Genomic DNA, 16,802 nt, shown 5'->3' with positions numbered 1-16,802 from the left:
ATATTGCAGTGCACTAACCTGAAGAAACCTGTTATGTGGTTTATCAATCCAGTTATGCAAAAGACAAATGAATACTTGCTGTCAACTTACAATAATTTTCTTTACACATTGGACTACAAGGGATGCACTTAACCAGCAATGACCTGAGTTAAAATCGGCTCCTCAGGTGCATATAAAAGCAGAAGAGTCCCCATTTGATATGATTAGTAAATATTATTTTCACACGATTTTTAAGTTATGTTTTTGTTCTTTATTATATAGGACAGCAGAGAGAGACAGGAAACGTGAATGACATGCAGTAAATGACCATAGGCTTAGCTAGGATTTAAACCTATGACCACTGCATCTTCATGGGTCACCCGCGCATCCAGCTGAGTTATCCGGACACCAAGTTTTGCACATTTTTGATCGACTTTTAGTTTGTACACAGCCATGTAGTAGTGCAGGATGCATCACAAAGCCATGCTTGATCCTATCACACCAGTATTTTTCCTACTGTAAGTCAAGCATACACAAAAATACAGCTTATCTCAGAATGTTTAAAATGCTACTGCAGTTTTTTTTTTAACTTTATCTAACAAAAAACTGTCCTAAGTGCCCCTATATTTTGTTCTCATGCTTCTATTGTCACTGACCTAGAACTATGAGTAAATAGTGACTCTAACTGGCCAGTTGAAATATTGCATCCGTCAGGATGTGCCATATATTCAATGCATTTACATAAGTCTGACAAACACGAGATAGTCAGACTGTCTACCTTCAGAGAAAACTACAGAAGTCTTGTCAGCATGATTCAATTCCATCCACCTGATAGAAGAAAGAACCCTGGACATCACTGAAAATCATTTAGTAGCTTATAGTACTCAGACAAACAGACAACTACCATCCCTATTTCGGTTTATGGTAATAAGGTAAAAATGGCGCGAGCTCTCGCGCGATTGTGTACACTGCTGAGGTGGCTGCAATAATAAGTGCATTGCAATGGGTAGAACAAACTAAACAAGACAAAATTGTGATGTGTTCGGACTCAGCATCAGCGTTAGAATCCTTAGTTAGTGGAGGTAGTGCCAGACCTGATCTCATTGTTGAGCTACTCACTCTTCTATATAGAATAGAGAGGGGGGTAGTGTTGGTTTCCTCTGGGTACCAGCTCACGTGGGAGTGTTTGGAAATGAGGCTGCTGATATGGCTGCAAAGTGGGCTTTAAAGAGAGAAATAGAGGTCATATTTGTTCCAGGACCACTTGAGTGGAAGTCAACAATAAATCGATACACAACAGCTGTTTGGCAAAAAAATTTGGGAAATGGACACAAGGGGTTGCCATTATTTTTCAATTAATCCATCAGTTAAACCGTCAGCGGCGTACACAGGGACAGACCGAAAAACAGCTGTAATTTTAACCAGACTGAGACTGGGTCATTGCGGGCTTGGGTGGGATCTGGTTAAAATGGGCAAACACCCAGATGGGTTGTGTCACCACTGCAAACAACCTCAAACTGTTAAACACGTCCTTATAGATTGTCCACTGTATGAGGACGAGAGAGCAGATGTTTCGTACTATCATGCCAATATGTGGGAGTAATATCAACTTAAAATCTGTTCTGAGCCTGTCCAAGGGACATGACTTTACCATAAGGGCGATTTTGAACTTTCTGGCAGCCACTGATCTGCTAAGGATTTAATAGTAGCTGCGATTTCAGACTTCACCAAGAGAGGCAGCAATGTGCCGTGAGGCACCTCGTCTGCCGGAAATCAGATGAAGAAGAAGCTCTCGCGCGATTTCGGAACGAGATTTGCTTTCTAGCGTCCTGACAGACCACAACAAATAGCGATCGCCAGGTAATGTGGAGGTTTTCCTTCACTTCTCATCTCTAGTATGTTTTGGGACACTCAGTGAGACTATCTGAGCCGGTCAGTGTGGGGAAATAAAGCACGTTAGGGCGGACTTTGACGCTGGGGGGGGGCAAGTTGCCCCATACTTTTCGCTAGCTGAGCTGCTAAGCTGCCTGCCTGGCTAAATACTGGAGTTATGTCGAAAATTCATTTCTCCGTCACTCACATGTATGAAATGACATATGAAAACAGACCCCAGGTTGAAAAAAAAACCGAAGTTCCCCTTTAGCATGTTGCTGATGTGCTATAACGTGTACTGCTGTTGACTCAATTGGTTGAGTCTGCGGTGGCGTAGTAGTAGTAAGGCACAGTGAGTGGTCTACTGGTCAATCAATCACCAAAATGCCGGTACTGGAAGGCGGGCCATGATTTGGCTCGCCGCTGTGCTTTTATTCAAGATGGCGGGGCTACTTTTGAGGCCGTATGGCGGCGCGTCGACAATAAAATAATTTAGAAAGGTAGCTAGGTGGTCAAGAGGAGACACTTGTGTCATATTTATCAGTGAGTATTTCTGTAATTCAATAAACAACCATTGTTTTGTGGCTAGTTAGCCTTTTATTCAGTAGCTTTTATGTTAGCACATTAGCATAGATGCTAGCATTACGAGAGGCCCACTGTGCAGCTGCAGATAGAACAGATGCGCCAAAGATAGGTCGTTCCCAGTTTTATTTTCTGATTTTGTTGCTTTTTTTTCTTACCGATGTAGCAGTTAAACTTGCTCCTGAGCCAGGGGACCTGTTCATTTTCTGTTGCTACATAGTTGTAACAAATTCTAAGTTTAGTATTGTGTCATTTAAGTTATAAAGTTGCATTATTTGACATCTGTTCTCACTGGTCCCTTTTTCCCAGCTCCCAGAAGATCGCTGTGGAGGATGATCAGTGCCTAGATCCCATATTAAGCTGAATGCATTGTGATTTCCAATAATTGAGACAGTGATTCTGAAAGCTGTCTACATTAATGAAAAGAACAATGTAGTCAGCTTAGCATATTCACCTCTGGTACGTGGTCTATACAGAGATGTGCTTCTGCATGTATTCTGGGTTTAGATAAGAAGAAAGTCTCTCAATAAGATATTTTTATATCAATTGTCAGTCTATATAAGTTGTAGGTCATAATTTAGATAAAATGGAGATAGATGATGTTTTACCCCCTCTCCCCTTGGAGCCACCTGATGATTTTGGCCTAGACGAGGGCAGAGCACCTCCACCACCTCCCCTGCAAACGTCCAGTGACGCAGAGGTAATGGACGTTAGCTCTGGTGGTGATGGATACACATACACCCCAGGGGACGGGGAAGCCAGGACACAACAGCCCCTCTGCAAGGGCTCCGTAACTTTCTGTAGCCACCTCTCAGATGAGGCTAATCCAAACCCGCCGTGCCCCAGAACAGCCCGCCACGCTCCCCCGGTCACCAAGTTTCTGCCAGACCTCAAACTGCTCAGAGATGTTAAGATCAGTGTAAGCTTCACTGAAAGCAGCAGTAGCAAAGACAGGAAGGTGTCATACACAGGTGAAGGCCAGGAGGCAGGCAGTGAGGATGGTTTAGAGAGTGTCAATGGTGAGTTGCATGACTTGACTAGTGAGCAGGAGGCAGCTGAAGGTAGCTCTGGAGGAGGAAACACTGGAGGCAGGAGGTCAGAGGAGACTGAGGTAGACTTGGAAAACAAGGTAGAGTTCGCTGTCCTGGATGAGTTGGATGACTTCTACGAGAACTTCCTGGATCATGACAATGGAGAGCAAGGTGGCTTTAAATCTGAGGTCATAGTTCAGCAGGAGCAAGGAGATGACGAGACTGCAGCTTACAGCTATGAGGTACGTCTGTTCTAATGTTTACAGAATCCATTGTCAGCTACACAGCCAGTTTATTCTTTACTGGTCAAACATTAATGATGCAGGCCTATTGCAGCCCACACTGTGCAGTCCATATATAGGAGGGCATTAATGTAACTCTGTCAAACACAGCCTTCCTTGTCATTGCAGTTTAACAACTTTTGGTGTAATTTTACTGTCAAAATTGTAATATTTTGAAGAGAAAATAATTACAGATTCCAGCTTTCTCTAATGCTATAAACTGACTGGCATCTCAAAAATCCTAGTACTAAAATTTACGGCCAAACCCATATATTTTCTACATAGTGCAGTTTGTTAGTGGAAAAGCAGTCTAAAGCCCCTTTCAGGCATGCACTACTTTCCATTTTGTGTCTGCTTCATGTCTGAATGAGCACCCTGGTAACTTTTCCACAAAAGTAGCAATGGCAGCCTTACTAAGTCAGACCTAATACCATTTCACTTTTAACCCTGCACAAGTCTGAACGGCATGTCATTGGACAAATGTTTAAACATACACAAAAACATCATCACTTTGAGCTGTGTGAAGCTTTCCCACGATTCAGCTGCAGTATCGGTCCAAAAGCATCACAATCTGCTGCCAAAATCGCTTTTCTCATTTTCTTTGCAGTACAATTTCAGATTTATTACAAACTGAAATGTCCATAAAAATAGTACTTTAGTAGTTAAAAATGTTGACGTCAAAGCAACCTTTTGATTACATATTTGGTTCAAGTGTAACATGGGGGTAAAAACAGGATGTGTTTTATGTCTGTTGTGATGCTAGTGGCTGTAGGGCAACATGGTGCAAATAGGGTAGATATGAATTAATGAGGGAGGAAAATGGAGGAATGTGTAGGATTGAGTAAATGAAGCTTGAACCTAATCAGTGGGCCACTGAACAAGAATCAAAAAGGCATATTTTTCTTTATTTGTCATTGCTTCACTTCAGTCTTTTGTTTTTCAATCTCCACGACTGGTTAAGATTCAATCACATGTTCATTTATCATAAATAAAATATATATATTTTTGTTTGTTCATTTATTCATTTCTGAAAATGAGAAGTGTGAAGCTGAAAGAGGTCAGTGCCATTTTTAATTTCTTCCATTAAATGCTGAGTTTCCTTTTTAATCAAAAATCATCAACAGTAATAACCAAGGAGGGATCAAACCTGCTGAAAATGTGTCACTTAAATTGTAGGTTCATTACTATTAAATCCAAAATTCACAAGTATTTTTATGTCCCCAAATAAAACTGCTGATTTTTTTTTTTTTACCCTTTTTCATGTAATTATGGTGTGGTTTGATTGTGCTTCCTCCAATTGTCCACTTAATGGCATTGCATCAGACTAAGTTTCTCCTTCAAAGCACTTAAAACTCCCTTAAACTAGTCCCGTCGTTGTCTGTCGGCCTTAAACACTGACTCTTCCAGGAGGAGTTTGACAATGACGTCGACGCTCTGCTGGAGGAGGGCATGCCAGTCCCAAAGAAGATGCGCCCGGCAGAGGACAAATATGGTGGGGACAGTGATCATCAGTCAGATGGTGAAGGAGGTGTTCAGCCCATGATGACCAAAATTAAGACTGTCCTGAAGAGTGAGTGGTGGATCTGTCTGTCTAAGGGTTTGGTGCTGTCTCTGAACAGACAGTTGAATGTGATTTCAGCACTACGAGCCACAAAACACTGATACTATGTGCTACAAAAGTGTTCAATTTGTGGTAAAATGATGCATATTGTAGGTTATTTTGTTTCTTGTGTTGCATGTTTTTGCATGTTTCTCAGATTACAATACTGGTTCTCTGGAGAAAACGGTTGGCAGATGTGGTAAGATCTGTACAACTAACCAAAAGGCCCTCTTAATCTTTGACATAATGTGCACTGATGTTGGTCAGTGAGATGTAAAACACTCCATGCATACATCTACGAAACCGGTAATTTTGTGACAGATCATTATCAAATCTTTGCACAAGGTTTTTAACATTACCTCTTAAGCCTCAGACAATTTACAATTTCCATCCAAAGACCATCCTCAATTTATTTTGTTCCTCAAAAATAATCCCAAAATATAAAACCTTGGGCTCTTTGAAGAAAATAATAAATCTCCTTGTGCCTTTCATTTGACAAGATTGACACTTAGAAAAACTTTAGCAAAAACCTTTCATTTCTGCTAAATGAAAGCTCTAAAGTTAGGGAGTAAATAACAGTCTGATAGCACTAAGTCAGGAAACGCTGGCAATAGTAAACCTGCTCTGAAATGTCTTAATTACACTTCTACCAAATTTGATCTCACAGCAATGAAGCATGACAGTGCTCCATCTGTTTTATTCACTGAAGTAGTAAAAATGCTGCCAGGTTGAACTTTAATAAATTATAGTCTTGTCCTGGTATGGAGACCTCCAGAGAGGAAAGAATCAAAGTACAACCTGGTGTGACACTAACTTAATCCACCTAGGTGGAAGAAGAATAACGTATTTGTGACTTGACATCTCCACACTATAATAAACGACCTATAAATGAGTATTGGCTGCTTCATGCTGTTGTTAAACTTTTAAGTGACTTGCATGTTTGGTCCAAAAGTTGCCTCACATGAGCTTCATGCCTAAACCAAATGTGGCGTTAAAATACACTCTACAGTCATTCTAATCCTGGTGGCAATAGTAGTCCAGTATCAATATCTCTTTATCACAGGGCTGTCAGCATCATCTTTTAGTACTAATAAGGTTCAGCACATAAAGTAACTGAAGTAATAGTGCCTGCATTCATATTTCCATTTCTCTATGTACCAGGTCGGGGCCGTCCACCGACTGAGCCTCTACCTGATGGATGGATCATGACATTCCATAACTCAGGCATTCCAGTCTACCTGCACAGAGAGACAAGAGTGGTTACCTGGTCCAGACCCTACTTCCTCGGGACTGGCAGTATTAGGGTAAGCTGCAACACAAGTTATTACACTCACTTGAGTAAAAGTTTATGCGTCAGTTTTTGACATATTATTAGTTGGGTGTATTTCTGGTTTCATAAGAGGATGGTAAGAAATTTTGCTTCTGCTGCAAGCTTGTCAACTGAATTCTAAACTACAGTCGCTGGTGACTCCATTCTGTTAGCCTAGCCATGCTACACCCATGTTTCTGACGGCACAAGGGTCTAGGGAAGCTCAACAGGGAGGGAGGCGGGCTAAAAGGTTGTCTATCAAATCCCTCTGCAGCAATTGGGTAGGTATACAACCAATCAACGCAACGAATAGGCTGACGTGGTTCCGAGAGCACCAGCGGATTGTGGCTAAGTCCCATTAGCTTCCCAACCAGCGGAGCCGCGGAGCCAACTGGTATATTAAGGATTTGCCATATCCCGTCGGCATAAGTCCAAATACGTCTTTCTTCTCAATGAAACACTTCAGTGCCGTCCTTTGTTTATCTTTCAAGTTGAATCTTAGCTTCAAATCTTTAAGGGCTGTGGCCAAAGCCAAGTCGAAAGATAACTGTTTATTGTGCACCGGTTGTTTCTGTCAGAATCGTCACGCCTCTGTCGTCACTTAGTTACGCCCGCCTTCTGACTCTACACTTCATGGTGATTGGTCCGGCCAGTTTTAGGAGAATCCAGCCTCGAGCCTTATGGAGGGTAACTAGACCCACCCTGGCAGAGAATTAAATTCGTTGCTGTGGGTTGTCTAGCGCGGCTAGGCTACCATTCTGTAGTTCTTATCCAGAAATCATCCAGTTGTACAGAAAAATACATTTAGGTGGTGATTAAGAAGTTCCACAGTTTCAAAAGTATTGTTGTTGGAGTAACTGGAATTTAATTGGAACATTGGATTGGATATGATGCTTATTTAAAAAGTTTGGCAAATGTGAAAAGAGGCTTCCCTGCAAAAATTAACCAATGCTCAATGACAGCACAGTATTGACAACAGATGGTGTGACACTTTAATAACATTTTACAAATCAAAATCATCTCCTTGAACAACAGCCGTCAATCAAATTTACATTGTTTACGTTACGTCACCATTCTCGGTTGTCTCTTCCACACAGAAACATGACCCACCTACCAGCAGCATCCCTTGCCTGCACTACAAGAAAATGAAGGAACAAGAGGAGAGGGAGCTGAACGGAGAAGTGAGTCCAAATGCAGGGGGGTCTCCCTCCAAGCCGGGTGAGGAGGCAAATGGTGAAGAGACAGCAGGAAGGTCAGATGCTACCACTGAGGAGCAGGACACTGTCCATCTCACTGAAGGTGGCCTAGAAGGCGAGGGTACCACTGATAACAATGTGCAGAGTAAAGAGGCCCTGCCCTGTGACACTGCTCAAGGAGCCTTAGGGCAGGTGAAGGCCAAGGTGGAGGTGTGCAAGGATGAGTCCATAGGTAAAAGCTTTTTTTTGGCAGTGATTGACTTTTTTTGTCCAAAGCTTATTGTTGTGTTTTTGCTGCCATGAAACACACTATCTAACCTCATGAATCCTCCACACAGAACTTGAAGATTTTCGTCTGTACCTGGAAAAATGCTTCGACTTTGAACAAGTAACTGTCAAGAAGTTTCGCACGTGGGCTGAGCGAAGACAGTTCAACAGAGACATGAAGAGGAAGCAGGCAGAGTCAGAGAGACCTATCCTGCCTGCCAACCAGAAACTCATCACACTGTCAGTCCAAGATGCTCCTACTAAGAAAGGTAGCAGCTGCAGAGAGTCCTTCTGTGTGAATTCCATGTCGTTCACAACTAGAGATGACGTGTTCTCAAATTTGTTAGTCAAAGGTCTATATCTGATTTTTACTCAAAGTCAGAGGTGCAGAATGTTTGGTGATAGCATTTAATAAACTCACTTATAATTTTTAAGTGACATATATTCAAGCCTAGTAGTCATCATTTGCCTGCAGTCAGCTGCAGCTAAAGTCTGATAACACCACAAACATTACATCTTTTGTAACTGGGCAGTAAAAATATAAAGAACTAGAAAAGCACTCGGAGAGCGCAGACCTCTGCCAGGCCATCCGTTTGTCTGTTTGTCTGTTCACAGCATAACTCAAAAAGTCATGGATGGATTTTCACCAAATTTTTCGATGTTGGCGGCCATCTCTCAATTGTACAGAGTCCTTCAAAAAAATCCTAGATCCAGACAGTGATCCGGATTACCTCCAAAATTTAATTGATTGTTACTTTTGCTCTTCCGGACATTCTGTAAAAATTTGGTGAAAATCCATCCATGACTTTTTGAGTTATGCTGTTAACAGACAAACAGACAAACAAACTCCGATGATTACATAACCTCCTGGCGGAGGTAATAAAATACAGCTGAGACGGTTTGTATTTTTTCTTCTGATTGAAAAATCTTCATACATTCACATAAGTTGTGGTAATGAGAGACTTCTCCTGTATCTGATTACCTACTATCAAATTCTCCAGTGTAACATTCATTAATTAACTCTACAGCTACAGCACACATCCCTCTCTCCAGAAGCCATAATAATGATGGTGTCATTGTAGGAAAGGAAGCCATGTTCAAACCACATTCATTTGGGGACAGGATTGCTGTGAATAATCTTCAACTACAATGTACATTCAAAATAACTCACAATTTTTCATCCATAGAAAAGTTGTTTCAAAATAGGAAATGTTCCACTTAATACATTGTTTTAATAGCATAAAGGTGCTAAGGAATGAGCAGGGTCTGCGTTTGCTTTGTTTATTCTGCATGTAGAACAAGGTCCAGAGCTTGAGTTTGATGTCTTTAATATAATGTTAGACTTGTTATTCAGTGTATGTTTACTGATGCTGTTAAATTCCTCTTTTAACAGAATTTGTCATCAATCCCAATGGAAAGTCTGAAGTTTGTATCTTGCATGAATACATGCAGCGTGTCCTAAAGGTTCGACCTGTTTACAACTTTTTTGAATGTGGTAAGTTATTTTGTAATTGAACTATTTCAAGTCATGTGTTACCTTATCAGGAGTAAAGTATTATTTAGTAACAGTCTGAGATAGCAGGGTGTATCTGGTGGACAGTATGATGTTTAAATCTAGCATTCATTCTCTTGTTATCCCTCCACCCTAATTGCTTTAATCTCCTAGAAATTAAAGTCTGTAGTTTGTTGAATGTTTCAGTGCATTTATAGCAAACTGAATTTTTGTGCCCCACAGAGAACCCAAGTGAACCTTTTGGTGCGTCGGTCATTATAGATGGAGTAACCTACGGCACAGGAACTGCAAGCAGTAAAAAACTTGCCAAGAATAAAGCTGGTAATTTTCTTTTTCCTGATACTAATCATCATGATTAGCTGGTTAGTGTATGTTGAAACTAAATATTCACTGTATTAGAGACCGTCAGTGGATCAATATCTGTTGGATCGCATAAAGGAATTTTAAAATGATCAGAAACTAGATATATATTTTGATTGTCAAATTGTCTTAAATTTAGAGCAGCTGAATCAGCTTAAAGCCTTTTTTTTTAATAAAGAACTAACTTTGTACTGATGTGGAAAACTGCAACTTACATCCTGTTAGAGATGGATGACAGTGACTGGAGTGCACACACCTGATTTATGATCTAGGATCTGCCAGACAAATCAGCTAACAGCTGACAACTACAACAGTTGTCTGTTGTAGTTCAACTCTCCCACACTTACTTCCCCTCACAACAGCCTTTCATATTGTAGGTACTTAGTTAGTAGGTTATGATGCGCTGCACACACTTCAGTAATGTACAAGTGCTCATACTGACTTTATTCACTGTTATAAAATGTTAGTCGTTCTGCTCTCACTGGTTATTTGTTATGAATTGCAGCTCGAGCCACACTGGAAATCCTCATCCCTGACTTTGTGAAGCAGACCTCGGAGGAGAAACCTGTCGAGGGCGACGAACTGGAGGTGCTAATACAGTTGACATTTATCTACGTTTGTACCTGAAATTCTTTTTAGTGAAGTTCAGATAACAATTCCCTGCTGTAAAGACTGAGAGTTTTATCATTAGATATTGTTGCAAAATGTACAAAGTTTCTGCTAAATGCAAAATGTGTCTTTAACTTAAAGTGTGCTCCGTCCCACAGTATTTTAATCATATCAGTATAGAAGACTCAAGAGTGTACGAGCTGACCAACAAAGCAGGACTACTTTCGCCATATCAGATTCTTCATGAGTGCCTTAAAAGGTAAGAGCTAGGTGATGTAGTGATGTCATCAATAAGATTGATCATTTTTTAAATTGTAATTACATTTTTGAGGTTGTAATGTCATGTCTTTTAGAAATTCTCATTATGTGGATTTGTAGAGACTAGAATCCGACACACAACCAGTGCAGCAATAACATGCATTTTAAAGTACAGTCGAGTCTGTTCTCATTAATGTTACAGGTAAACCTCAAAACTTGCTGTTGCTGCTTAAATCTATTGTTCTGTCATCAGTGCAGGGGGAACCCTGGAGCCCAGTGTGTCAGGTTTCATTTATTTATGTGAAAACAAATGTTTGTTCTTCATGACAGAAACCATGGAATGGGGGACACCAGCATTAAATTTGAGGTGATCCCAGGGAAAAACCAGAAGAGTGAATATGTGATGATATGTGGGAAGCATACTGTCCGTGGCTGGTGTGAGTAGACCTTAATCCTCTTATTCCTTCCTGATGAGAGCACTGTTACAGAGAAACACTTTACTTGTAGAGCAACATAGCTCAGTCAGTGCAACACACACTGTCAAATTTCATTGAGCAACAATATTGTAATAAGCTAAGATAATCCTTTATTACTCCCCACGTCAGGGGAAATTTCCAGTTTTACAGCAGCAAACATCTTTCAGAGCAGCACTAGCCATATGTACACAGGATTCCTGCAGGGCATTAAAAGCATTGATAGTCATCAAGTTGATTTTGCGAAAATTAAGGCCATAAATGGCATAAAAAATCATTAAACTTGATTCTCGGTGGCATTAAAAAATCTTTCTGCAGTTTTCAAGAAAATATTTGACAATAATGATATATAATTATAGACTGCGATTCGTCAGAGATGTGAATCTGCGTAAACAAGCTGAACCATTTTGTTCCAGCCGGTCGGGTACAATTCCAAAACCTGCATGTTTTTAAAGTGGTCGGCAGGCTGGACCAGGTGGAAGGGGACTGGGAAATGGGGAAATGCACATTCCAGCAAAAATGGCTCAAAGCATGGATTTCAGAGAATGACTGCAGCCCGTGAGTGGTCAGGGGTGGTTTCTGGATTAAGAAAGAGTGAAATGTAGACTGTTCATATAAATATCGTCTTTTCCAAAAAAAAACCCAACCTGTGTAATTTGTTTAGTTCATAGTCGTGACATTGAAATTTTTATAGCATTAAAATGGCATTAAAAAGCTTAAAATTTGACTGGTGGATTTCTGCAGAAACCCTGTTATTACTCCCCACATCAGCAGCACTAACCACATGTACAGTAATGATAATAACTATAAAAACAATAATATGTATAATATATACAAGAATAAAAAATGAATAAATGCAATATTACTACACTATAAGTGACATCAACATAAAGTGACTTATGGAATAAATGTAAAACTAACTGTAAAAGTGGAAAATATCAGCAGTGCAAAGAATTGTTGTGCAGACATGGTTTAAGATGATATGATGTAGTCCAGTTTATGCTAACATCAGCCAGTGATGCTGATGTTGTACAGTCTTAAAACAGATGGAATGAATGACCTGCGACAGCCCTCTTTCTTGCAGGGTGGATGTCTGTCTGCTGCTGAAGGAGCTGTGCATTTTATTGAAATGTTTACTCGATGAAGCTACTTTTTTTAAGTAGCATACACGAACCTTTCAGTGACAGGCTTTTGTCGTCTTTGTCACCAGGCAAGAACAAGAGGGTTGGCAAACAGCTAGCATCTCAGAAGATCTTGCAGATGCTTCACCCCCATGTTAAGAACTGGGGCTCTCTGCTGCGCATGTACGGCAGAGAGAGCAATAAGATGGTCAAGAAAGTGAGTACCCTCAGCAGCACCTGTTGCAAAGCTTTTGTGGTTGTAAATAAATGTAACTTTTCTTTGCTCCAGTGAAAATCAAGTCTCAATTCAAATCTTCACAATCAGTGTTACGTTTTCATTGTTGCAGTAGTGAGTCGTAGGTCTGCAACAGTGTAGAGTCATATCTAAATCACTTGATAGCAGGAAGGGATTGTTTTTTTGATTTTTAATTTTGATGCACAAATAATTTTGGGAGAGGTTTAATCAATTACAGGAGAGGGACTTCAGTAACCTTGCTAGCAAGTTGATTTCTCACGATATTTGTGAGTTCACAAATCTCTCAAGAAAGCATCTTGTACCGCTCCCGCTTTCACTGTTCGGACAGAGCCAAGTTGGCACGGGCCAATCACGCAGCAGTATTCGTGTGTGGGGCGGGATATCCGGGTGTGAAGACGACAGCACTCTAGACGACACCAAGCGCCAGTAGATCAAAACAAACATGGCAACGGAGGACAACGATCGTGTAGATGCTGCTATTAAGTCAGTTTTAGCTGAATCTCCTATCGCTTCTTTGAAGGAAGAACAACGAGAGGCGCTTTGCGCATTTCTGGATGGTAAAGATGTTTGTGCTTTTTTACCTACGGGTTTTGGTAAGAGTTTAATCTACCAATTGGCTCCGCTAGTTGTGAAGATCCCGCGATTGGCTAAAAACAAACCTGTCAGAGGCGGGACATACTGTTGCATTGTCCAATCCGTGCCTCTTTCCTCCGAACGGATTTACATGGAGCGGTCCCAGATTGATATTGTGGAGTACTATCAAGTACTACACAATTATTAATCTGGCTATTGCCAGGTTAGGACTTCAGTTTTCTCAAGACAAAAACACCGGGAAAGTGATGATTTAGTTTTTATTCCTTACAATAGCTTTTTTAATATTTAGTTGTTTTGTTTTAACATTTTAAGACCATCATTCTGGTTTTGATGGGGGAAAAATAAATAGAAGTTTTCTAGCTCACAGTGCTTTTAATCAGCTGTTACAAAGGCATGTTAGTTCATTGGCATGTTGCTTGAAGGGACGTTTTAATCATCACTTGCCAAAATGTGTTGTGAGCGCTTGACTTGTGAATATGTACAGACTTTAAGTTCATTTCCTTATTGACAAAACATTTGCATTTATTTTACATGCAGCATTGTTTACATTATTCAGCACACTGTATATCTTAGTGTTACCCACCATCTGTTGTGGTTGTATTAGTGTGACACCGTTAGGAGGTGTGTACTTTGGCCTCTGCCGTGTCTTTGTGCGTGAGATAAACAATGTGTTCTTTTTCAGGAGAGCTCAGACAAAAGTGTGATTGAGCTCCAGCAGTATGCCAAAAAGAACAAGCCAAACCTTCATATCTTGAACAAACTGCAAGAAGAAATGAGGAAGCTGGCCACACAGAGGGTAAGAATTGATCCTTTTCTACACAGAATGAAGAAAATGAGATTTTTAACGAGAGCTGAACGTCGCGGCCGTCTTCCACAACCCTCCTCTCGTCTTGGTTTGTCTGATTGTCATCTATAATAACGCACCTTTCAGTGGTGGCCTGGTTCTGAAGAGATGAAATGTTTAAGAACACAGCCGATGTGGAACTCTGTGGTTTGGCTGTCATTTGGATTTCTGTTCAGACATGAATAAAAGTGTAAAACTTTTGACAGAAGACCTTTCGACTTGCCCTGGTAGGAAAAGCACAGGTGTTACTGATAACATTGACTCTGTTCTATTTGTGTTTAATAAGCCTTGACAGAAGTGTGTCAAATGTCTGCTCTATCAACTGTTTGGTTTGTGAGTGTAGAACTTCTCATTTAAAGAGGGGGCCTGTTTGGCTTTGGAATGTGTTCATCTTTTCTTCCCTTTCCAAAAGCCAAAAGGATTTCTTTGTTGTACATAAAGGGTGTTTTGCCACCTGAGAGCTTATTGAAGGAAATATGACGCAGCAGTTTTAATTCAAATAAAAGTCTAGCTTTCATTCAGGCAGACAATAAATCTTCAGGGTCCCAATTAGTGGGATTCTGTTCTTTATTGCAGCTACATTTGATGCTTCCAGGCTTTGATCAGGGTAGCTGTCAGTCTCTGGCTGACACACTTTCATCATCACTGCCAGGATGTGTATGTTTTTGTTTAATTGGGCAATCTTTTTAAATATACTGCTCATGTTCTGTTACTTTGTATGTGTGGAACAGGAGGAAACGAGGAAGAAACCCAAGATGACCATAATGGAGTCTGCCCAGCCAGGAAGCGAGCCCCTCTGCACTGTCGACGTTTAAGTCACTGACGAACCACGGCACTGAAACCCAGTCACTGTCAGACATCACACCACCATTTATCACTCAATTATGCATCATTGAGATCTAATGGCAATATAGTAACACTTTGACCAGCCCAGTAGAACTGCTCGCTTCTTTCACATGCGTTTGATTGGTTCAGCTGGTAGATGTAAGGGTAGGACTGAATGCACTAACGGACCGTAGAGCAAATACCGTCTACCTCTCTAGATGTGTCCTCACTATGACACTAGGAAAAAAATCCCCCCGGGTGCAGAGAAGTTTCCATGACTTGATAACATATGAACCACATCAGAATAAAAATGCATGCTTCTTTAACTGCGAAAACCACTGCACACACTGGTTTTGTTTTGAAGTGTTGTTTTCAACAGTGGCAGTCTTATAGTACCAGCACCTGTTAGTTTTGTTTGTGCTTAAAGTATTTGAAAGGGACTACTAATACTTGTATTTATACCATTCATTTTAATTGGGAAACAAAGTTCCTTGTTTATTGGATATTTTAATGGTAGGTGTTATGGATATTTTGGGTGATGAATACAAATATATGCCGTTTTGTTTCTCCTCAGAATGGACAGTCGCTGTCTTGGTTTGCACGATAAGAACATGCGTTGTGAAGTGATCACTATTCGGAACCATTGTTTATGCACTCGTGTCCTGTCAGATATTTTTCTTAAGTGATCATGCTGTTGGTACAGAAATAACTGCTTTTGGGATATTTGGGTTGACTTTTGTATTCGGAGGGCCTCGTTGCCTTTTTTTATTTTCATTTGCTTTGGCAGAAACTGACGTCCTGCTCTCCATGCTTGTACTGCAGTAAACCCAAGCACAGGGCCACAGAGTACTGTAGTAAGTTTGAGGATCATTTCATTAATGCTCTTAGTTCTCACTTGCTTTATATTATTACCATGCACACAACTAACGGCTCAATACATTTTAGTTGCTCTTATTTTTTTGGTGCCCTTAAGAAAATCATGTTGGTTACATGTTGCCTTAGTTAATCCATTTCATGAAGGGCTCAGAGTATATACAGTACATTGGACCTAAAACACCCTTCAGCAAGAAGTGGAAAGACCAAGCCCCAGTTACTTGATAAAGCATTTCTTTAGGCAATTAGTATTTTTAATGAAGACAGCCTATAAAATATGACACTTAGGGAAATATGCCTACAGCATGTGCAGATTTTTAAGACTTGTCTTAATGGATTGTGTATTTTGTGTACGTTTGCCATCATTGTGACAGATGATCATACTGTCTAACCACAAGTAGAATACATTTTTCCAAAGGCAGCCTTGTAAAAAAAAAAATAAATAATTAGTTGGTACTGACGTGAACAAAATGCGATCAAGTCATTTAGTCCGACACAAGCTGACAAAACTGTGTATACCAAAGCTTACATACAGTCTTATGCATTTTATAGAATACTTAATGTTGCTGCAAACTGTACAGTAGAGACAGTAATAGATGTATAACAGGAAAATGCTTATCACTTGTTGGAACAAAATAGAAACTGCTGTGCGTTCTCTATCGAGTATTTGGCCTGTGCTTTTTCTACAAACATACAAGGACACATTGGTTTCAACAAGGCTCTTGTGATAGTGTAGATCGCTTTAAGAATGTGCTTACCCCTCTGTACGTGTGTTGTCTTGCCAAGTGTGTGTCAGTGTGAGAAGAGGAAAAAAAAATACTGCTTTTACGTGTTGCTGTTGAGTTGTACCAATGAATCGTTTGAAATGTTGCTGCCTAGAAAATGAAGTATGTATTGCAACCTGAGCTCCATGACTACAGTGATATTTGTTATGCAAAATAAAATGTCTTGACTAATGA

General features: G+C 40.3%; 1 protein-coding gene across 2 annotated transcripts; it reads left to right on the top strand.

Moving 5' to 3' along the window:
* The first annotated feature begins 1,728 nt into the window (after positions 1–1,728).
* On the top strand, positions 1,729–16,802 carry dgcr8 (DGCR8 microprocessor complex subunit). 2 transcript variants are annotated; one of them, XM_051951036.1, is made up of 14 exons: positions 1,729–1,839; positions 2,743–3,706; positions 5,153–5,315; positions 6,507–6,649; positions 7,752–8,082; positions 8,189–8,386; positions 9,511–9,612; positions 9,853–9,951; positions 10,496–10,578; positions 10,758–10,858; positions 11,188–11,294; positions 12,541–12,668; positions 13,984–14,097; positions 14,877–16,802. In XM_051951036.1, exons 2-14 carry the CDS (start codon positions 3,020–3,022, stop codon positions 14,958–14,960), a joined length of 2,340 nt encoding a protein of 779 aa, XP_051806996.1. In that variant the 5' UTR covers positions 1,729–1,839; positions 2,743–3,019; the 3' UTR covers positions 14,961–16,802. The 2 variants fall into 2 exon arrangements, with proteins under 2 accessions (XP_051806996.1, XP_051806995.1); XM_051951035.1 differs by lacking the exon at positions 1,729–1,839 and adding an exon at positions 2,253–2,394.

This window comes from Acanthochromis polyacanthus, chromosome 7, assembly GCF_021347895.1.
Source record: "Acanthochromis polyacanthus isolate Apoly-LR-REF ecotype Palm Island chromosome 7, KAUST_Apoly_ChrSc, whole genome shotgun sequence".
Classification (NCBI taxonomy): domain Eukaryota; kingdom Metazoa; phylum Chordata; class Actinopteri; family Pomacentridae; genus Acanthochromis; species Acanthochromis polyacanthus.
This window is presented reverse-complemented; position numbering and strand designations above follow the sequence as displayed.

Excerpts from the sequence above, each read along its gene's own strand:
- dgcr8 (XM_051951036.1), top strand. The coding sequence starts at position 3,020 with ATGGAGATAGATGATGTTTTACCCCCTCTCCCCTTGGAGCCACCTGAT. Across the intron at positions 8,387-9,510 it reads AGATGCTCCTACTAAGAAAG|AATTTGTCATCAATCCCAAT; the intron begins GTAGCAGCTGCA and ends CTCTTTTAACAG. Across the intron at positions 10,579-10,757 it reads TCGAGGGCGACGAACTGGAG|TATTTTAATCATATCAGTAT; the intron begins GTGCTAATACAG and ends TCCGTCCCACAG.